We start from the raw sequence: 22856 nt of genomic DNA, 5'->3' as shown, positions 1-22856 counted from the left end.
CTTTAGAGAAGGGGGCACGAAACTGTTTTTGGGCAGAAAAAAGAAAGAGAGCATTATTTGATTTATAGAGCAATTTAAGTCATTTTTGACAAATGTTTTTTCTAGAAAAAATAGAGAACGTTTTTTCTAAGAAACAAAAATTGATTGATTCAAGGTTTGCTCATTGCTTGCCATTACCAATCAGTCTTTGTATTTTTTTTTTTAGCTGTGATGAAATTGTTAACACTCGGTGAAATTACAGCAGTGAAATAATAGCGAAATAACGGAAAATTATAGAATTATCTTAATATTCTAAAACTCTCTAAAATATGTACTTAACTGGTTCTGCTATTTATGCATAATTAGATAAAAATAAAAAACGGGACCTAAAATTTTCCAATTTCACCTACAAATAATTTATTATCATTAGACCTATAGGAAGTAGCGCATTGTTAAAATGAATTTTGAGCGATCAAAAAAAGCTTTATCTACGAAGTTAAGGGGGTCTACCAGCTAGTATATAAGAAAAGAGGTCTATAAAGGCGAGAAATCATTTCTCAAATCTTGTGCTGAGTAAACTTAAAAAAAAATTTTTCATCGAAATTAGATCTAGGTTTTTCTCTCTTTTTGTGGTGTAATTTTCCAAAATATTAAAATTCATGAACACTTTTTTCACACTTCTTGATAAGTTACTTGAGCAGGGAGTGATTTCTCTATTGTATAGACAGCAAATCTTAAGTTTTCATAGCAAGCATTATCTCAGAATTTTCTTGAGTTTTGACAATAATTGATATTACAGCTGAAGTGAGTTATGACCGATGGGTATAACTCATAGAGTAATTTCGGATAGGGTACACCGTCTGCTCGTCACGCTATCTTATTTTCGGCCGGATAGATTCGTGCAACTTCTTAGTCTAATACCGATCCTAATCTTACTCTTATACTATCTAGTCTCAGGTTGTTTAACTAGTCTCTGCTAGGCTCAATAGATCTAGGGTATACTGGTTTATTGCGGTTGCTGAAGTCTTCTTGGAGAGTCAACTAATTTCTAAGTTAAATTCAAATCTCTCTAGTGCTGAAATTACAAGTCATTTCAGCACTTACAAATAAGTGGATTGTTAGTCAGATGGATCATGATTGGTTAATATTAAATACTTTACATTGGTAAAATATCTAATTTATCCAATCATAAAATGTAGTTTAGATCAGGTTCCACCCATCCGGGTTTTACAGAGTTTTTTAGAATAGTCTTTCTGCAATTCAAAGGATGGATGATGGACGTTGGTATTTGGCGAACATCATATTTCTTCTGGGTTCTCTTGTTAGAGAAGTTCCAGGTTCGATCGTTGTGTCATCTCATGACAACGACTGGGTCTTTGCAACAAACTCAAATCTGATTTCAGAATGGTTGGCTATGTCAGGTTTTTCTGTTTCATTAATGAGAACTTCTTTGTGTTTTGATCTTGTCTAGGAATGGCGTGGAGATTGTGCATGGAGGGGATGCCTGGTTACTCGGATCTGTACGTATACTTGAACATCGAGGTGGTCATTGGTCTAGTTCAATGAAGTCCTTTTCTGCGAAGTCAAGTCGTACTCTAAATCCTTTGAGTTGTGATTGTGAGCGGCATATCGATTGTAGTTGGCCATTCTTTCTCGAGTGTAGTGGGGTCGTTTTGTCTTTGGATGTTCGTCCTTAGTGTTGTATTCTGATCTATGTATTGCATAATGTAATTTACATTTTATAAAACTTTTATTAGTTTAATATCTTTTAATTATGATTTTAGTTAGTTGTTTTCACAAAAGCTTTTTGTTTTAGTTCAGTTATTTTGAAGAGTTACTCACCCTTGAGTAGCTCTTATTAAAAATAGGAGTGTGGTCACAAAGCGTGGATGTAGCGCGGTGGGTTAGGCCGGCTATAGAGCATGCTCAGGACGTCCTTCCTGGTGGGTTAGGCCAGGAGTGGGAGTATGATTGCATGCGGTTTTTGTGAGAGGTCCTGTTATGTGACAACGTTTTATGTTGGGTTTGTTGTGGTTTTTCTTATGTTTTGTTGGTTGTGTCCTTTTTTCAAAAATCAAATTGTTTGTGGTATGGGTTTGTCTTTTTGTGTTTTATTATTTCTTTCTTAGACTTTATAATAGTCTTCAAAAGAATAAATTATCCAGTTTTAAACTGGGTTAATCCGGTTTGGGTACCGTTGGTTTCCTTTTCTTAGTCATGCTGTTATGCTATGTGTTGTGGTGTTTAGTAAGCTGCATTGGTTAGTTTTGTTTAGTATATAATTCCTTTCCAACCGGGTTAAAGGAAAGTTTGAAACTTGTTATCGTGTGTTAGAGTTGTTGAGTTGTGAAAACTTGAAACTGAAGTTCATTATTTAAACAATTCTTCGTGGGCGAGCTGTGCGAGTTTGGATAGAATTCTTGTGCGAGTGAATGAAAATATCAAAAGGTTAGTACTGCATTTGCTTCTTATTAATTTACTACATAGAATTTTTAATTTTACTGCTAGTTGTTGGGGGAAAAAACAAATTTTCATTTTTTTTAGATTTACTGCTTGTGGGGGAAAAATTTATAAATTAAATTACTGCATTGGTATTATATTTATTTAATTATTTGATGAAAAAAAATTAATAGAGTTTTAAACAGTTTGAAGAAGTTTTCAATTGTTTATTTTCCTTTGTGAGTTTTTCAGATGATCGTTGGGTGAAGGCTAAAATTCTAAAGAAAACATGGATAAAGAATGGTGAGTTTCTAATATTTTAATTAGTTAGTAATATGTATAATTCATACTTACCTGTTAGTCGTCGGGGAAGAAACCGTGGGGGAAGATGTCGTGGATGAGATCTGAAGTTGTTAGTAATTTAGCTAAAATGCGGATGATATTTTTAGTTTGAAGTACTGGCCAAAGCAATTGAAGTGCTTTAATGGTGGTTAGTTCTTCAGTGCCAACTGCAAATTCATAAGGTGTGTTTTGGATTAGATTATATAATTTGTGATTGAATTTAGTGTTATGGATGAATTCTAAAATGGGGATTTCTATAGGTTGTACAAACTCGTGTGGGATAAGGAAGGGTCGGGATTCTTCTGCGTTGAAGGTCTTGGTGATGGGACAAAAAATATACATTTGGGTTATGGGATCATAATTTCGAAGAATACCATGAAGGTTAATATCTTTAATACAATATGTGAAGTTAAGAAAGAATGGTGAGGTGTATTTGGAATTGATGAATTGAAAACGATGGTGTGGTTGTCTGGAGGGAGTGTGTAGGTCGAAGTGATTTTGGATAAAACGATAATAAGTATATGTGTGTGTTTGTTTAGTGCGCAACATAATATCGTGTGAGCAGTGCAAATCTCTTTCATGTGGTGCAAGGAAATGAAAGGTTAGTGAAAATATTTGGAAGCGTTCTTTAAAACTTTCGTAGGCTTGTGTGTCTGTTAGTGCTTCTGAAATAATGTGGTCAAACTTGCGATCGAAGATATTTAGTGTAAATACATATGGTACTTTAATGAAAAATTTCTCGGTGATTTGTGGGTTAGCGAAGCGATCGTCGTCTAAGAATTGATCTTGGTTAGTTCTGATGATGTTATGATCGTAATATTCTAGTGTAAATTCATTTGCTCGGGGTGCAGTGTGTGTTTTTAGTGATTTTTTATATCCAATGTAAGTAAATTGTCTAGATGTTAGTGGTGTAGTGAGTCGATATAGCATGTCCTTATTTCGTTCTATATCGATGTGAGTGCTAGATAAAGGTAAGCAAAGGGGATTAGTAAAATGATAATATGAGGTCCAAGGAAGGGTAGGCATTAAAACGTGTTCGTCTACAAAGTTACGTGTCTCGTTAGTGTCGTGAGGGGTGTTTAAGGTGTATTGTGGAAATGAGGGTAAGGTGATAGCTAAAAATTCTTTTGTGTTAGTGTGTTTTGGATGGTTGATATATTCACGGGCTGTTCCTGGTTTCGCTGGGAAAGGATGGTTGGGGAACTTTCTTTTAAAAGTGCGGTAAGCTCTATTAGTGCTGAGTGAAGATTCAGTAGATGTGGATGATGGTGCTAATGATTCAGTATAAATTGAAGAGGCTGTAGGGGTAGGAGGGTTGGATGAATCTATTGTGGATGAGATTTGGTTTATGGTTGGGATGTCAAGGTGATAGGGTTGTTGTTGTAGGGTAATGAAGTTATCTAGTTCTGGGGAGATTCGGGGGGTATCTGGAGAATGAGATGATTGGTCTGAGTGAAGTGAGGAATAGGTTGGAGTGACTTGGGAAGCATAAGAGGGTGTAGAATTGGATGGGTCAGGGTTATTTGGTAATATGGGTTGAAAAGGGGGTTGGGAAAAAATTGAGGGGTTGGTGGGAAAATTATTGGATGGAGATGGTTCAGAGTCGGCAAATTCATCGGGGGTTTCAATATTCGGGTTATTGAGTTGTGATGTGGAGTATAAAACTGAGATGTGTGAATTAGTATCGGAATTCATGCCTGATGTTACATTACTGGTTGGGAAATCGGGTGGCGGGAAAGCAAAAAGTGGTATTATTGTAATGGGAGTAGTGAGGTTGGTTGGGTGGGAATTTGAACGGTGTAGGGATCCAAGTTGTCGGCTCATCGTGGGCTAAAAAAATTATTATTTTGAGACTGAAAAGCGGTGGTATGGGGTTGTTCTATAATTTGTTCATAAGTATTGTCATCTTGTGAGTGGTGTGGCATTATATGTTGGATGGGACTTTGTGATATAGTTGGTCTAAAATTTTGATTATGTGTTATGGCTAAATTTCGAAAATTACGTGGGACTAGGGATAATGGATGGTTATGTGGTAGGGGTGGTAACTGTGGTGCTGTTGGTGTTGTATCTACATTGTTATGTTCTTCGTCGTATGTGTTCTGTCTTGTTGCTATTTTTGTGTTATATTCTTTTATTTGTGCGTCTAAAAGAATTTTGTTTATAGATGTAGAAAAGATTCCAAAAAATCCTGCAAATAGTATGCGTGCTACACTTGCTTGTCTATTGACTTGTGTGTGTATAGCACATGTGTTATAGATTCCTTTTAAGAGTGAAAAAAGAAATCCAATAAAGTTAAACATTGCGTATAAAATAGTCAGTTTTTCTAAGATGTAGTAGGGCCATCCTAGAAAATCAAGAATTTCATTCTTGAGTGTAACAAAGCTAAAAATATTGATAGGTGATATATCTTGGGGACGGTATTTTTCACCGTTTAGATATATATAATCTTTAATGTCTTTAAAATATCCGCTATAGTCTTGCGTATAGATGTCAGCAAATCCTGCGGTTTCGGCAAGTTTGCGTAAGTTTTGGTCAATTGATTGTCTTTGTATTGTGTCCATTTGTGTTAATAAGTCTTGGAATTGTTGTGTTCTAATGTGATGTTGAATATCTGATTTTGAGTATATTCCTATTGATTGTAAGTCTATATTTGGGTTTCGAGCGATAGCGCGAATGCTTTCTGGTGAAAATTTTTTGAGTGATTGCATTAATGTGGGATATGGGGTGAGAAGGTAATATTTATCTTCATCAGGGTTTAGCTGTACTACGTTGTGGCTATTTTCTGATCCACATGGGACTGCGGTATCCCAGAAATAGGTTCTTCGTGAAAGTGTGTCAACGAAATGTACTTTATTCCTATAAAAGATAGGGATTCTTTTATAGCATCGTTTATCTTCAAAAACGTATAGTGGTGATACTTTTTTAGTACAAGTATAAAACCATAAGATGTTTCCTTCATAGTCTAAAAAATTTGATCTATTTCCTGATAGTAAATATCCTGCGTAGGGTATTTTTAATACTGCTAGTGCGAGTGATTGTAATATTTGTGTTCTTTCTAATTCGCATAGTTGGTGTAGTGTTTCTAATTCGGAGAGTGACATTTCTTGAAAAATTCGGCTAATCGTGTAGTCTAGTTTCATATCCAAGTGAATATCATAGTGGATATTACCAAAATATGTACTATTCATTAGGGATAGTTCTTGTAAACGTGTGCTGTGATCGTCTTGGGGCTTTAAATGTCCACCAGGTTGACCTGTATACTTTTGAAAATGAACTGGTATGTATGATGTTCCTTCATTTGGAGGATGACTTGTGGCGTATGGGTCAACTTTTAGTTTTCCAGTGGTCATGTCGAATCCATTTTCGTATTCAACTAATATTTCAGAGTATTGTGTTTTGTGGAGTGGGTTTCTGTATTTACATGCAAGTTCTGTTTCTTGATATATTTGAAAACGTGTTAATTTATTTTCTATATTATTAATGTTTCTAAAATTAGAACTTATTTTTCGTAATGGATTTACTTGTTCATATGGTATTGATTGTATAAAATATTTTTCGTGAAATTTTATCATACGAGCGTGTATTTTTGCTACTTGAAATGTTGTACATGTGTCTTCGGGGAACCAAACAATTGTTGCTTGTGTTCGTGTTGTAGGGTCGCAATAACCTTGGTAGTTTTTACAAGGTAATCTAATTCCTTGATAGATCATTGTGTTGTCTGATAAATCTCGTGTGAGTTGTATTTTTTCGAGTTGTATTTTCCAATCGAAAAACATGATCTCTTGGTATCCTTTGTTTTTTGTGTCTGCTTTGCAGTTTGATGGGTTATTTATACCAATGTGTGGTATCCAGTGTTTATCGTGCATGTCATAGGTTAATCGTCCGTGTGCGCCGTTATATGGGTACTTTTCATCTAATTTTATATGTCCTTGATATCTTTCAAGTTCTGCTTGATGTACAGAATCTGAAAAAACTTGGAAATATACTAACTTTCTATCTGTGTTTTTATTTTTTGTGATGTTTAGTCGGAGTAACTCTTTTTTACAATCTTCGGGATTGAGATGTAAAAGTCGTTCTATATTACTCTGGTAGAATGATTCATGGTCAAGTCGGTTTTTATTTCCGTTTGAGACTTGTGAACAATGTACTTTCTTTTCAGAAAATGTTGCTGTGAATTTATATCCTGTAACTGTTGTTGCTTTTGAATAAAGTGTTGCTATTACATTTGTAGTTTCTATGGCTTGGGGTTCTGTTTCGCATTGTGATACTTGATTTATTGCATACTTGTGTAGTGTTTTTTGTTCGTTTTCTTCACAATCGTAATGTGTTACTAATAAATCTTGGGGTCCTGTGCGGGGAGAAGGTTTTATGTTTTGATTTGAGATTACTAGAAAAAGGAGTTGGAGAAAAATTAATAATTTTAGAATATACATGTGTATGATAATCCTGAGTATGGGTTATAAAATGTGATGTAACCAATTGTCTTTTTGGTATATCTGTCGTATTTATATATTACTTCAGTGGTTATAAATGGTGGTGGTAGTGATTGAGCTGTTATGTTTGGTGGATTTAATGGGTAGGGATGTTGAGTAATGTTGTTTAATTTAACTGTGATTTCAAACTTTAATTGTAAACTGTTTTGTTGGAGTATTTGGATATTGTGATCACGGATATCGTCGTGAATGTCTTGTCGGTATTGTAATCTATAAAGTGCCCAGTTGTGAAGGCGATTACCTTCTAGATGTTGTCCAAATAATGGTGGAGGTGCTGTAAATGTATTCCAATCTAGTCTTAAAGGGATATTTATTGATGATTGTTCTCGATATCTAGCGTCGAGGTTATTTGGGAAATTTAAGTTAAAAGGTGGTGGTGAAATCTGGCTTATTGATGCTGTTGATGGTAGTGATAATGTTTATGGTAGTGATGAGGATGTTGTTGTATCCGTAGAAATATCTATTGGATCATTGACTAAATTTAGTTCACCTTGTGTAAATGAATGTGTTGTCCAATATGGTAGTCGTGATGCCTGGTTTGGGGGGTTAAAGGGATTTTCACGTATTTGTTCAGATGTTGGTGTTGAACCTAAATAATCTGATGGTAAGCTTGAGGGGCTACGTTGTGAAAGAAGCGTAGGGGTTTCTGGTAATATACCAATGGGGTTTTCTGGAGTGTTTTGTGATGGGGATTGAGGTATTTCAAAATGAACTCGGGGAGTTTGAAAATTTCTGTTTCGTCGAGGATGTATAATTTGTCTATTTATTTCGACTGTATTTTGGTTTTGACTAGGATTTCTTATTCTACTTAATTCTTGTGGTAGTGTTGGGTATAAGTTATATGTTGGTTCACTTAGAGGTGCTTGTCGTTGAACTGGTTCTAGTGGTTCTGATAAACGAGCGTGTCGTTCTTCAAAAGTGTATGGGTTATCTTGAAAGGAAATTCGTGTAGATGTTTGAGGATTTTGGGTAGTTGGTGTTGTTGGGTTATCTTGGGATGATGTCGGTGAAGACTGACTTTGTGACTGTTGGGTAGCAATTTTTGATAGCTTTTTGGTCTATTCTTTTAGTGAAAAAGTTTATGTTTATTATAGTATTCTTCTAAGAAAAGAATTAGGAGGATTGTTGCTAGAGCAAATGTGATGATTGCTTTCTTTATACATTTGCATATTGTCAAAATGAGGGATGATAGAAATGTTATGAAAATTACGAATAGTAGAAAAATATCAGTTCTACTGAAAATAGTTCGTATCATTTAGACAAGTTGAATAAATCGTACCTGTGGATATAATCAAGGGTTTTTGAAAGTTGGAGAAATAGTTCGAATATAGTGTAGAAAATTAAAAAAATATTACAAAAAATGATTAAGATTATTAGAAAAGGTTCAAGGATATCAAAAAGAAATATTATGAAAGTTTTAAGTATCGTAAAAAATTGTTTGAGGTTTGTGATAATTTTGGTGACTGTTTGATAGAAGAGCATTTAAGAAATGACTTCGTGATCGAATATTTTTTGTTGTTTGGGGCAATTTTCAAGTGTGGTCGGATTATTTATTAGTTTTTTGACAAGTGGGTTGAGTTTTGTGAAAAATTGTTGGGGGCAATTTTTATGGTGATCGGGAGGTCTTCTTTGTCTTTATTTTCATTTGTCAAGTGATCTGGGGTATTTTTGAGATTTTTATACTTTAGGCTAAATAAAATGGTCGTTCTTTTACTTTAGGCTAATTTAACATATTTGTTTGGGGGATATTTGAGGTCTGAGTTGGGGAAATATTGTTGATCTTTGGTTTATTAGATAAGGGAGGGTTATGATATTATGGTGATACTTATTTTAGTTGTCAAGTTGGAGTGGTTTGCTTATTTTTGACCTGGAGGTCGTAGAGTTACAGTTATAGATATGCCTGGAGTTTAATATTTTTCGTCTAGTTGGTTTGTGTTAAAGTTATAGAAGGTGACGGATTGGATGAATCCTATTGGCTAATTATGAACTAGAATCGCTGCTTGTTTGTCAGCATGTTATTTTGAAAAATGAAAGTGTAAAATGTTTCAGAGGTGCAAAGATTATTAAATGTAGAATTAAAGTTGTTTTTGAAATTCAACTTTCTTTAATATTTTAGATTGTGGGATGAATAATTTATAATTTTTACGTGGTTGATTTCTAAGTCGTGAAGACTCTCTATGTTCTGATTTGTCGATTTGTTCTTGGGGTATTATTTGTTCTGTCATTTTTCTACTTTTTCTTTCTTTTTGAGATGTATTTTGATCTAGCTTTTTTGTATTGTTTTTTGTGGTGGTTGATTTTGTATTTTGATTTCCGAGGTGAATATCATTTTGTTCCTTTGTTGTATTTTCCGTATGTGGGTCATTTTGAATAACTTGTAAACCTGTAAAAGAATATAATTGAGTTAGTTCGCGGAGTGCGTATTCTTTTGGATAATAAGGTAATAGGTTATTTCGGTGTTGAACGATTTCTTTTTTGTCTGAGTCGGTGATTTTATATGTGACGTCAGTGGGTTTTGCAATTATTTGGTATGGTCCTTTACGAAGGGGTTGTAATTTTTTTGAAATTCCTTTTTGAGTATTAAAATTGGGTATTAAAACAAATGTTCCAATTTTTAAATCGGAGGCTGGTGTAAAGCGTGAATTTATTTGTTCATTAATATTTTGCCTTTGTAACAACTTTTTTGTTACTTTTTGGTAAATTTCATTGTGTTTTTTATCTCTGTTTAAAATCCATTCGGTGTGTGTACCGGAGGCTAGTTTAAGAATTTGTGGGTGATGAAAATGATCTTCATCGTGTGTATGTAATGGTAGGTTATAGCAAATTGAGTCTTTATTTGGTTGACAATAACCTTGTGCGTTTTTATGAGAGTTTGCTGTAAACATTATTGGTTTGCGTGGCTTTTGGTTAAAAACCATTTCATATGGTGACATTCCTAAAGTTGTCGTGATTTGTGAATTATATGCTAAGGGAAATAGTTTTACATCTGCTGACCATTCGGTATATCTTGTATCATTGCCATTGATGATACATCTGAGATATTCTTGTAATGAACGGTTCATACCTTCGACTAAGCCGTTTGTCCAAGGTGCGTGAGATGTACGTAGGTTTGTGTTTAATGTTATATAAATGACATAGTGTGATGATTTCATTATTTATGAATTCTGTACCGTTGTCTGTAACTAAAATTTCTGGTAGTCCGAATTTTGCTATCCAGTGTTCATAGAGTGTTGTGTAAGCGTAATAAGCGTTACAATGTGGTACTGGGTTAAGTGCTACATAATGTGTAAATGCGTCAACAATTACCATAATGTAGGAGTTTCCTTCGGATGAGGGTGAAATTGGTCCTTTGGTATCAAATGAGATACGATGATTAAAGTACAAACTTTGTCCTTTAAAATCTTGTTTTTGTGCTATTTGCTTTTGATTTGGGTAAGGTTTATTCAGTTGACATACTATACAGTCATTGCATAGTACTTTTATCCAAATTGGTGCATTTGGGAAATAAAAGTTTTGTATAAAATTTGAATATGTTTTCTCTGATCCAGAGTGTCCTTTAATATTTTGTGTATGTGAAATATTAAAAGCTATGAAAATCATACTTAAAGGGAGACAGGGAACTGTAGATTCATTTAGTTTGTATTCTAGAAGGTCTGTGTTTTCGTTAATTGTTGTATTATTGAATTTTCGAAAATATCGGAGGAGTGTTTTGTTTCCTAGAATAGTTGAATCTGCTTTGATAGGTTTAGTTTTATATTTGTGCCATGATTTCAGTTGTCGAATTACTGGGTCAAGGTTTTGATATTGTTTCAGTGTTGAAATTGTAATTGTTTCTGTTGGGGGGAGAAAAAAGTTTTCAATTTCTAATTTAGATAAGGGTATTGTATCAAGTGGGTCATGGAGGTCAAAAACTTGATTTATTGTGTATTTTGAATCGTTTGTTTGTGGTCCTGATAAGTTTATTTTATCAGTTAAATTTTCTTTTTCAATTAGTGGAAAACGGTCTTTTTATGCGAGTGTGGTTTTACTCTTTTTTGTTGGGTGTTATTTTTTATCCATTGTGAATATGGGATTGGTTTAAAAGTTGATGTTCCAAGTAGATCAACTTCATAGTGATTATTTTGACAATCTAAATAAAGTGGGAAGTGTTGTAGATTGTTTATTTGTGATTGTTCAACGTCAGTTTTTACTGCATATTTGCATTCTAATCGGGGTGATGTTTCATTTTCTGCAAGGTAGAATTTTATATTTTTGGGTATTTCAACTGTGGTTTTACGTGTAAGTAATTCAGGTGGCGTATTTCGACTTAATGTGTCTGGTAATGCAAGATTTTTTCCTGCGGTCCAAACTATATGTAAGTTTGGGAATTTCATTAAAATTAGTTAAAATCTATAAACTCGGTGGTTTGGATTAGACTTTTGTGTAAAAAGAAAGATGATTGGTTTATGGTCTGTGAATAGAACTGTGGGATGTTTTGATCCAAGTATCAGAAATTCGTATTCTGTTAGTGTATATATTATGGCTGTACATTCTCTCATTAGAGTTGAGAGTCGTAGCTCTGCTTGAGTGAATAATCGAGAATTTGCTGATATGAGGTTCATTTTATTTGTACCATTATGTGATTGTAATAATGCTGCGCCGATGCCAAAGTTCGAAGCATCGCACATTGCATAAAATGGTTGATTTGAGTCTGGAATTGTGTTTGAAATTTGTTCAGTTAGAAGTTTTTTAATTTCTTCAAATCGTGCTTGATGTTCTGTATTCCATTCAAAATTATTTTGTTGTCTAAGTATATTATAGAATGGTCGTAGATATAATTGCATTTTATAAACATATTCGCTTAAAAAGTTTAACATTCCAAGGAATTCTTGGATTTTCTTTTTACTTGTTGGTGGTTGGAGTTTTTGAATAGCGTCTATACGTGATTTCAATGGAGTGATTGTTTTTCTTTCTATATTATGTCCTAAGAATTTAACTCTTGTCAGAAAGAAGTGTGATTTATCGGGGGCGGCCTTCAGATTTTCGTTCTGAAGTATTTGGTGGTATTGTTCTAAAACATTGAACATTTCCTCTTTTGTCTGTGATTGCATAAAAACATCGTCTAAATAGGTGATTGCGTTTTTCTTGAGTATTAGTGGTCGAAAAATTTTGCTCATAAAAGCTGAAAATGCTGCTGGTCCTATGGATATTCCATAGAATAAGCGGTTGAATTCGTATTGTTGGTTTCCAATAACAAATTGTGTTAAACGTCGTGATTGTTCATCTAATGGCATTTGATTGTATGCACTATTCATATCTGCGGTTGTAAAATATTTTCCGTTTATTTTTGTTAAAATAACTTGTATTGGTTCAATAGGCCAATTACACTTTGATTCATCTATGAGTGAGTTGAGGTATCTAGCATCGAGAACAATTTTTAATGATTCTCCTTTGGCTAGAATGATAACAGGGTTGATAAATGTGTTGCCTTTTGGTTGTTCTTCTTTGTTTACTGGTGATATAATGTTGTATTGTTCTAAAATGTCGGGTAATCTGTTTACTTTATCGTGTAAGTGAATTGGTACTTTACTTGCTCTTTGTTTTTTGAAAACTGCGTCTGGTTTTAATGGGAGATGTAGTGATGAGCTGATTTTGCCAACATCAAATTTGGATGTTGCATAGACTGATGAATATTTAATTAGTTGTTTGGCTAGTTTTTCAAATTCGTCTTGTGTTATTTGTGAATGTTGGAAATTAAACATTGTTAAAAATTTCTTTTGATTCTCTGTGTAGTTACTTATGTTGAATGTAGGTTTGAAATATGGGGTTTTTGTGAAATAATCCGTATTTCTGTTTTCGTTACTTATTATATTATTTATAGATAATTCTTCATTAAGGATTGTTGATTGGCAAATATCTAGTAATTGGAGTATATTATTTACACGATATGCTTTTTCGTGTATTGGTGATATTGTAGCGTTGGTTTCGCAATAGCCTAAAAGTCCTAAACGTAATGTTACTTGGTAAGGTGTATTGTTGTATACATGTAAGGAAATAATATCTGAATTCGAGTTTTTCAAATATTTTATTGATGAGATTGTGATTTTGAAAAACTTATGAATAGGTTTGAATTCAAAATCTGACATATAAAATTTTTGTTTGTTTTGTTTTTTATCATATTGGTGAACTTGTTTGATTGAAAAATTATAGATGTTTCCTGATAGTGGTTTCAGGTGTTTTCTCTGTTGGTTATATATTGGATAAAATTTTGAAAAGAATGGTGGTTGTTTATTTAATCTTTGAAAAAATGTTAGGGATGTGTCTTTTGTTTTTGTATATTTATCTTTGATTAATATTTTACTATTCAATATGTTGATTGTTGGTATATATTTAGAGATAAATGGTATTCCAATGATATTATATTTAATATCAGTGATATGGAATATTTGTTTAAATGGTTTGGTTAAAATTTTGTTTTGTTCCATTGTTCTTGTGGGGAGAAGAAACAATTGAATTTTTCCGTAGTTTATTAATGTTGATCCTTGTGCTGTTGCTAGTTTGCTGGAGGTTTCAAGAGGTGTTAGCTTTGGGTGTAAGGTTTTTATTTCATTCCATGTGGGAATGTTTATTATATTTGATTCTGCTCCTGAATCAATTAAAAAATCAATTTCAAGATCTGGTGGTTGAAATTCTTTGCTTCTTGGACTTTCTAAAAGAAATGGTATTGTACAAATTTTTTCTTTGGGTTGTTCTTTTTGTATGTTTTGATAGATGTGATTTGTATTCAAGCATTTTGTTTTTTCGTTCTCATTGGATTGATTTGTAGTGTTAATTTCATTAGTTTTTTGTGTCGTCGGTGTGGAATGGACGGGTTCAATATAATAATTGTGAAGGAGTTCTGATTGATTCTCATATATGTGTGATGAAAAAGGTTGTTCATATATAACAGGTTCATAGTCATTTTCGACTTTTATCATATTGATGGAGAGAGTGTTTTCTGCATCGCTTTCTGAATCTGATGATCCACAGTTTATTTGATTGAGTTGTAACGTATCAGTTACTGTGTCATCAATACCTGGAGGGTCTGATGTTGTTTCTGGATTAGATTGTACTTGATTGATATGTCTTTGATGTTTAGGTGTACTACTTCTGTGGCGATTATTAGAATTATTATAGTTATTATTATTCCGGTGTGGTGACTGGGAATAATTTCTATAACGATTATTATAACTTGAGTGTCGATTTTGTGAATTATTTCGCGATCTATTTTGGTAATTATTGTTTGGTCTGTTATAGTTCGATCTATTATATGAATTATTCCTTGATTGATTGTTCGGGTAATTCTGGTTTCGGTTGTTTGAATAACTTCTATTGCGATTATTGGAGTAGTTTCTATTTCTATTGTATGATGAATTTCGTGATTGATTGTTTGGATAGTAATTATTTCTTGATTGGGAATTAGATCTAGAAACAAATCGTTGTGTATTTGAATTTGATCTGGAATAGTTATTTCGACTATTTGGTCTATTGTAGTGATTTTGTGATGAATTTTGCGTGTTTCTTCGTTCTGGTGATCTTCCTCTATAACTTGAGTTATATGGTGATTGATTTCTTGTATAATTTGTATTGTTCGGGAGTGGTTTTCCTGAACTGTTGTTGCTGTACACAGTTTTGTTCGGTAGATTTTGATCTTTTTTCATGTATTGATAGAATGATTTATTTGGTTCTTTATATTTTTGAGGTTTATTTTGATTGTCTTGCTGTTTTTGTCTACATTCAGAAATACTATGTCCGTATCGTCGGCAATAATTACACCATTTTTTGAAAGATGGTTTGCCTTTAAAGTTTGGGTGTTTTTCGTAAATATTGAGTATTTCAGTGATTTTTTCAACGAGGTCTGTATCTGATTCCTGTATATTGTTTATATTTGTGGAAGCTGTTTCAATTCTGTTAACGTATTGTAATTTCAGATTTCCCGTTTCTTCGAGTTTCATTGTGATTTCTGCTTGTTCTAGTTTGTCTACTAGTTTTCGAAAATCTAAATCGGGTTCTCGAATTGAAGAAGGATGGGATGCTCTCTTTTTTATTGCTATTTTTCTTAATTGCGGTGTTAAGGTCATCATTAAGATTTCTGTCATCTTTGTGTTTTTATAGTCATGTGTATTTAATGAATATGCTTTTCGAACTAGTGTTTCGATTCGTACTGCTAATTGCTTGATAGTTTCGTTTGGTAATCTGCGAATTTCATTACATAAAACTCTTTGTTGTTGTTTGTTTCTTTCGGAGTCAAACATTTTTGAAAATTCTTGTGTAAATCTTTTCCATTTTGATTTTATTTCTATAGGCAATATTGAAAACCATTTTTGGGCTGCGCCATCTAAAGTTGTTTGTATCAACGCTGTGCGTCGATGTATCCAGTTTTGATGTAGTGGCGTATTAATTGGTTCAGGTCTTATATTTAAAATCAAATTTGCTGTTACTGCATTTAAATAGTCTTCTACAGAATATTCAGGGTCTGTTCCTGTGAATACCATTAAAGGTTTATTTGATGTTATTGATGATCCACCCATAAGGTATGGATTCATTGTCATTTGTAATGATTCTGCTGCATTTGGCATTTGAGAAAAATTTGAAAGTTGATTTCTTGTTATTTCGTGTTGTTGAAGATAATATGGGAGTGGTATTTCATTTTGCATTTGTGTTGGTTGGTACGAGTTTGCAATCATTGGGTTTTGTTGCTGAATTGGTTGAAAAGATTGTGTATTAATTGGGTTTTGTTGCTGAACTGGATGTTGATTTTGTGTATCTATTGGTGGTGGAGAAAAAATTCTATGATGTGTATGTGGTTTCTGTATTCCTTGTCCACGATATTCTTGATTATAGGGTGCAAATATATCTGGTTGTAAGAAATCATCATCTGAGGATAAGTAATCCATTTGATAAGATGTTTGTTTTTTATTTTTATTTTGTTGAAAAAATGGATAGTTTTCACTACGATCCTGTGGAGGATGTAAATTTGTTTGGAAATTTACTGAATTAGGTGGTGCAATTGAGTTATCCCAGTTTCGAGATCTTGTATAATTACTAAAATTTTTTCGCGGTTGATAATTTGTTTTTGATGGATGTGTGTAATTATAATTATGGTCTGCAAAATTGTTTCTAGTGAACGTTTTGCGTGTTTTTGGCGGTATTGTCATAGGTCTGTATGTTTGGTAATCCATGTGTGAATATTCTGGGGCAACCGAAGGTTTAACGGTTGATTGTAAGGTTACCTGTGTTTGTGAAGGGTTTGTATTTCTTGGTGTTGTTAAGTTGGGACGTATTGGTGAAATACTTTGTTGTGTAGTTGTTGTGTGTACGATTTCTTCATTTATGAAGTGTGATGGTGTCTGGATATCTTGTTGAGTAAGATTCCTAGTTCCATTGAGGTTTTCATTGTGTATGACTGTAGAGTTTAAACTATTATTTTGCATATCGGGTAAGAATGTATTATAGTTTAATGGTGTTGCATCAATGGTTAATGGTATTACTCTTACATAATCTCTTACATAAGATATCGTACTTATTGCTTGACTTGAGATTGATTGTGGGAAGTTTATGAATGCGGGATGAGACCATTCGGGGTCCCAAACATAGTCTGATTGTTCTGTGATGGCAGTATCATCGTTTGAGTTTTGGGGTCTAAAATTTTTTCTTGCTTGTGAAATAAAATCAATATTATGTGTGAAATAATCTATTATGAACCATGCCAAAATTTTTTGTAAGTCGTGTTTTGTATGTTGGGAAACTTCATCTTTCGTGAAACTTTCTTTAATTATATTTAGAAAACTAGAGATTAGTGTGATTTCATGTCGTACTCTTAAATGTTTAGATGTTTCTGTCGGTGAGACATTTGGTATCTGGATTTCGTTTTCTAATATCGATATATAACTATATATTATCGCAAAAACTTCATTGGTGAATATGGAGTTTGCTCTTTGTGAGTTATGATATTGGATGCTTTTTATATATTCTGAGAATACTTTTGAAAATTCTAAATCAAGGTCGTCTGTTTGAATTATATATTTATTGTGATTCTGATTTGGTGAGTTGAATTCTATGGAGTAGATTCCGTATTGTTGTGTTAGGTTACATATATTTTTTAGATAGTGATCGATAATTTGTCTTTTGATTTTTACATCTGGGAACTCTGTTTTACATGGACTGATTCCGGGTTCAAACAAATTTAAGAGTAAATTTTTGCAAAATATATGCTGTCCTCTATCAGTGGTTGCATCTACGATAAAGGGGAAGATATCATCATCATCTGGACTTTCTTCACCTGGGGTGTGCCTTGAGCTCATTTTTTCGTTCGATGACTGTTAATATGTAATTATCAATGTGTCTAATTGGTTGATTCCAATTGTATAAATGTACTGGTTTGTGTTTATACTGCTTTTTTATTCTTCTTTTTCCTCTTTTTGATGAATTTGAAGTTGTTTCTGAGTCAGAGAAATATAATTGATCGTGAATTGGGCAATTTTTATCTATTGATTCTTTTAGTTTATAAAGTTCGTCTAAACTGTTGGTTTCTGATTCTGAAAATGCGTTTCGATTTTTTGAAAATCTTTTTCGTGTTATTTGTCTTTGTTTAGTTATTATTTTTCTCTTTAATGTTTGTCGTTTTGTTCTAATGTATCCAACTGTTTGTGTATGAGGTGTGATTACAAGGTCGTATTTTTTGTTATCTATTTCACAATTGTGAAAAAAACGATTGTTTGTTTATTTCCTAGGTTTTTAAATGAGATAAGGTTTAGGATGACGGGTGCAAAAGGTTGTTAAATGATTTCTATTTGCTTAAACTGTTAGTCCTTACGATTTTTTTGTTAGCCTAACCTGGGTCTATTTGTTCAGGGTTGGGGAGAAAAGTATATCGATTCCGAAGAATGATTTTATACTTTCTCGTGGCTAGTATAAGCTAAGGTGTTAACTTACTTAATCTTACTTAAGGGTAGTGATTGTGTTCAGGGTTGGAGAATAGTAAATCGATCCACAAGGTTCAGGTATAATTAGAACGCGAGTAGTTCGTTAGATACTATTTTAAACTTACTAAGTTTAAGATTTATGCTGGGTCTGGTAAGAGGGGGGATCAAGTGAAGGATGAATAACCGAAGTTCTTCACTGTTTATCCTAATTTGAATGATTAGTTTTGTTCAAAAATTTCTATTAGTCCTGGGTTTTTAGAAAGGGTTGGATAGTGAATCGACGTTTGAGGTCGTTAGACATTAGTGAAGTGGGTGGGGGAGAACAAAGTTGTTCTTTTTGATCCAAGGATAGGCCTTGATGATCAAGTTTTAAATTTAATTAAATAGAAAATGATTTAAGATCCAAGGATAAGCCTTGATGATCTGATTTTAAAATTGAGTGAATTTAAGTTTATAATGATTTAAATTTGTGTAAAGAAAAGATTTAGTATTTTTATGATATTAGTGATTTTATGAATGCTGTTATGTTTAGGTGATGTAGCTGGAACAACAGGATGATTTATAATTACTAACCATTTATTGTCATGCTACTAATTTTTATTTTGTTTTTTCAATAAATATTTTTTAAACATGTTTTGTATATTACTGCAGAAATTAGGAAAACGATCTGAGATCTTTTTATCAATCGTTATTGTGTATTAATAATTTTGTTTAGCGCCTGAAATGATTTTGAAGATTGACTTCAAAATTTTATGTTTGCAAATGAAAATCTAAATTCATTGCTAGTAGTATTCTAAATACAAAAGTTTGTTCTGGCTTTTGCCGAACTATCATATAACTATATGGTAAGTTTCTGCTTTGTCGTATGTCGTCTCTGGTTCGAGGTCTTCTTCCAATTCCGGGTAGTTCTGTTATCGTTCGGAATATTGGCTCTGATCTATTGAGTCGTAGAGACATTTCGATTAAATTATTGTCGTATAACATTTTGTAAATGTTTTGTCTAAATTCTAATCTATTATTGGTTATTTCTAAGCTATTAAGGTCTTGTTCGAGACTTATGGTCGCACCAGATGAGTTATGACCGATGGGTATAACTCATAGAGTAATTTCGGATAGGGTACACCGTCTGCTCGTCACGCTATCTTATTTTCGGCCGGATAGATTCGTGCAACTTCTTAGTCTAATACCGATCCTAATCTTACTCTTATACTATCTAGTCTCAGGTTGTTTAACTAGTCTCTGCTAGGCTCAATAGAACTAGGGTATACTGGTTTATTGCGGTTGCTGAAGTCTTCTTGGAGAGTCAACTAATTTCTAAGTTAAATTCAAATCTCTCTGGTGCTGAAATTACAAGTAATTTCAGCACTTACAAATAAGTGGATTGTTAGTCAGATGGATCATGATTGGTTAATATTAAATACTTTACATTGGTAAAATATCTAATTTATCCAATCATAAAATGTAGTTTAGATCAGGTTCCAGAAGGGACTGAATTCTCCAATATTTAGACAGCAAATCTTGATTTAATTTAGCTACAATCTGTTCAGATTTTTTCAGTTTTTTAAAAGTTTTTGAATTGCTCCGTTTTCAAAATAGCAATGCGTTGTTTCTGATTGGTTCAAAAACTTAGGGTAATTGTAAATGAGTTTTCAAAAAAATGAAACTATTCAACCAAATTTTCAGCTATTTTTGAACAAATAAAAATAAAACAGAAAAAACGGACGTATTGCGACAACTACTCTTTGAGAAAAACGAAAATGAAGAGATTTATAGAAAAAGCAAAGTTTGGAACGGAAACGTCCAAAAAGTTCAGCAAAAAAGTAAAGTGTTGAAAAATTGTTGAAAAGAGACAGAGCATCGAAATTTTTTTGGATAGTGTGACTTTTGTCCGCTCATACTTACGCCATCGCAGGCAAAATAAAACCAAAGTAACGCAAATCATTATAATTGTCAATGTTAAGTTAAAAAGAAATCTGCGAATAAGGTGAACAGAGTTTTGTTTATGAAGAGCATACAGTAACTCCAAATCAAACAAAGTTTGGGCAAACTAAAGGCGAGCTAGTCCATCATAGATCTGGTAGTGATTTTGAGCTCACGTCCTGAAATCAGTTCATCGTGTGCAAAGAATTTGGCGAAACACTTACAAGATTTTTATTAGAAAAAAAACTGGACAGACGTTAAGATGTCGTCTTTAAGAAACCTGTAGTGAAGTCTCATGAAAATTATAGATGATTGTATTCAAAATTTGACTTACAAAAAACTCAAAATACTATTTATAAGTCCATTGAGTCTGCATTTTTTTAGAAACTTTAGGCCGATATTTTGATGATATTGGGATCAACTTGACAATATTGGGATCAATAACTCAGAAATAATTTCAATTGTTGTTCAGATGTGAAGTTTTAACTCGGAAAAAGTAAACTGTTTAAAGAATAGCCATTGCTAAGTACTGTTTTATTAGATGCGAACGTTAGGAGTGTGTTTTTGACTCATAGTGGGAGAGAGAGTGTATTTGATATTTTTGTTAAAAATTGTATCAATTGAAGTTGGTTAATATAGGTTAAAAATATTTGAAATTGGTTAATATGCAGCCATAACAATGAGGACTGAGCTTCTTAACGTGCTAACTTTCTCCTTTTTCAACAACTTGTCTAAGAGCGCAATTTTTGTGCAGCAAAAAAATCATTGATACTAGATTGTCGCGCAAAAAGTTAACATAATTGATTTTGTGGCGGTAAAGTTAATTACATTGGATGAAAAACTGCTTATGCAAAAAAAATCATTTTATTGATTTTATGTCTAATTATTATTTTGTAAAACGCTCGAATAAAATCACTTGTTTGGCCGGCAATTTTCTTTCTAGGGGTGTCAATTAGTTGACTACTTATCTCGGGAAAAAAACTATGAAAAACAAGCAAAAGGGTCCCAAGTCTATTCGGAAGGCAAAAAGTAAGAGTTGCCCTAGAAAATTGATCCCTGTATCTTGGCGATATCGAGAAAACGGCCAGCACGGGAAAAATTTGTTCATTACCTAGCTTGAAAACTGAAAACTGCAACTTCTATATCCAATGACAGTAGTTTGAGCTGTAAGAGGTGAACTAAAGAAAAAACTTTGTGTACTTAGTTTGCCCCCTTAGTTTGTGAAATTTCCTCAGTTTTTTTTTCTGGGGTTTTTGATCTCAATGGCCTTGCTGCATACCTCAAAGCTGCACAGACAATCGGTTTCTAAAATGACAAAATTAGGCTGCTCTTCATCTGAGGATAACGAAAAACAACTCATGCTTAAATCAGTCCTGCAAAAATAACCATTCCTAATGTTTAACTCAGTTGATTTGTAGATTTGGTAAAATTCGAGTTTTTTGGCAATATATTACTCCAAAACTTTTTGGTTGGTTTTCTTAAGCTATGGTAATATGAAAACTGGTTATGCTTAAATGGCACCCGTGAAAGTCAAGTTTAACCACAAACATGATATACAAGCTGCCTACATGCTGTTCTACGGAAGACAGTCAAAACGCCTGACTTCCCGGAATGAGATGTTTGACATATTTTTTGACTAACTCGTCCAAAAATGACTATATTTCAACCAAATCGATTAAAAAATAGCTTTTTCGATCGACTCGGCCTAAATCGATCGACTGTTCTCGATGGAAGCCAGCTATGTTTCCACCGACTCGACCCAAGTTGGCTACTTTTCAACCGACTAAACCGAAGGAAAAAGTATTGGACTGTGTTTGATGCAAGCAAGCAAGCTATGTTTCGACCGAACCAAATCAAAGTAGATATGATTCGACCGACTCCAGAGAACAAAATGTTCTCGGCAGTGTTCGACGCAACAGTGTTATGTTTCGACCGACTCCACTAAAAGAAAATTGTGTATGACTGTGTGCGACCAAAGTGTGCTATATTTCAACCAACTCGACCAAAAGAAAAAAGTGTTCCATATTGCTCAACGTAACAGTGCTATGTTTCGGGCGAATCGACCGAGAGAAAAATGTGTTCAAATGTGTTCGAACCAAGCGTGCTATGTTTCGACCAATTCGACCAAAGGAAAAATGTGTTCCATTGAGATTGACCCAGGGCGTGCTATGTTTCGACCAACTTGATCAAAGTTAAATGCGTTCGATCCAACCGTGCTATGTTTCGACCGACTCGACCGAAGAAAAAAAGCGCTCGACTGTGTTCGACCCCAGAGTGCTATGTTGCGTTCGGTTCTGAAACTCTTGGCTTCTTTCAGATCATCTGAATATATATTTTTTGTCGGTCTGCAAAAACCTATCCCAGAGAAGCCACATAACCTTGTTCAACACATCTAGACCTAGCCAACTACACACATTCAATATGCTTCAATTAGAGTTAGCTCCCTTCTTAAATATTAACTAGTTTACCTTTGCCGATAATTTATATCTAGAGAAACGAATACTTTCAAAAATACGATTGCAGTAAGCCAATGGGTTTGTTTAATAAACTATTCTATTACAAAAAAGTGGAAACGTTCTGACTCCTGGTAAAAATGTGAAGTCAGCATGCGATTCCATTAATTAAAAAAAGCTAAACATATGAACCCAGTAAAGAAGAAATGCTTGGTATAGATTTTGTTGATAATTTCTGTATAGTTTTTATAGTTTTTTAGTCAAGGGAACTGTTGCAATTGGTATGA

General features: G+C 33.4%; 1 protein-coding gene across 1 annotated transcript in view; it reads right to left on the bottom strand.

Moving 5' to 3' along the window:
* The window catches only part of LOC134855574 (uncharacterized), a 31374-nt gene extending 11162 nt beyond the window's left edge, over positions 1-20212 (bottom strand). Inside the window, exon 1 of the mRNA XM_063872112.1 lies at positions 20099-20212. Coding sequence (XP_063728182.1) covers positions 20099-20138 — 40 coding nt within the window. The 5' untranslated portion in view covers positions 20139-20212. The remainder of the gene's footprint in view (positions 1-20098) is intronic.
* Between the last annotated feature and the right edge of the window lie 2644 nt (positions 20213-22856).

This window comes from Symsagittifera roscoffensis, chromosome 10, assembly GCF_963678635.1.
Source record: "Symsagittifera roscoffensis chromosome 10, txSymRosc1.1, whole genome shotgun sequence".
NCBI classification, from domain to species: domain Eukaryota; kingdom Metazoa; phylum Xenacoelomorpha; order Acoela; family Convolutidae; genus Symsagittifera; species Symsagittifera roscoffensis.
Note: the sequence above shows the minus strand (reverse complement) of the source record. Positions and strands in the feature narration are given on the sequence as shown.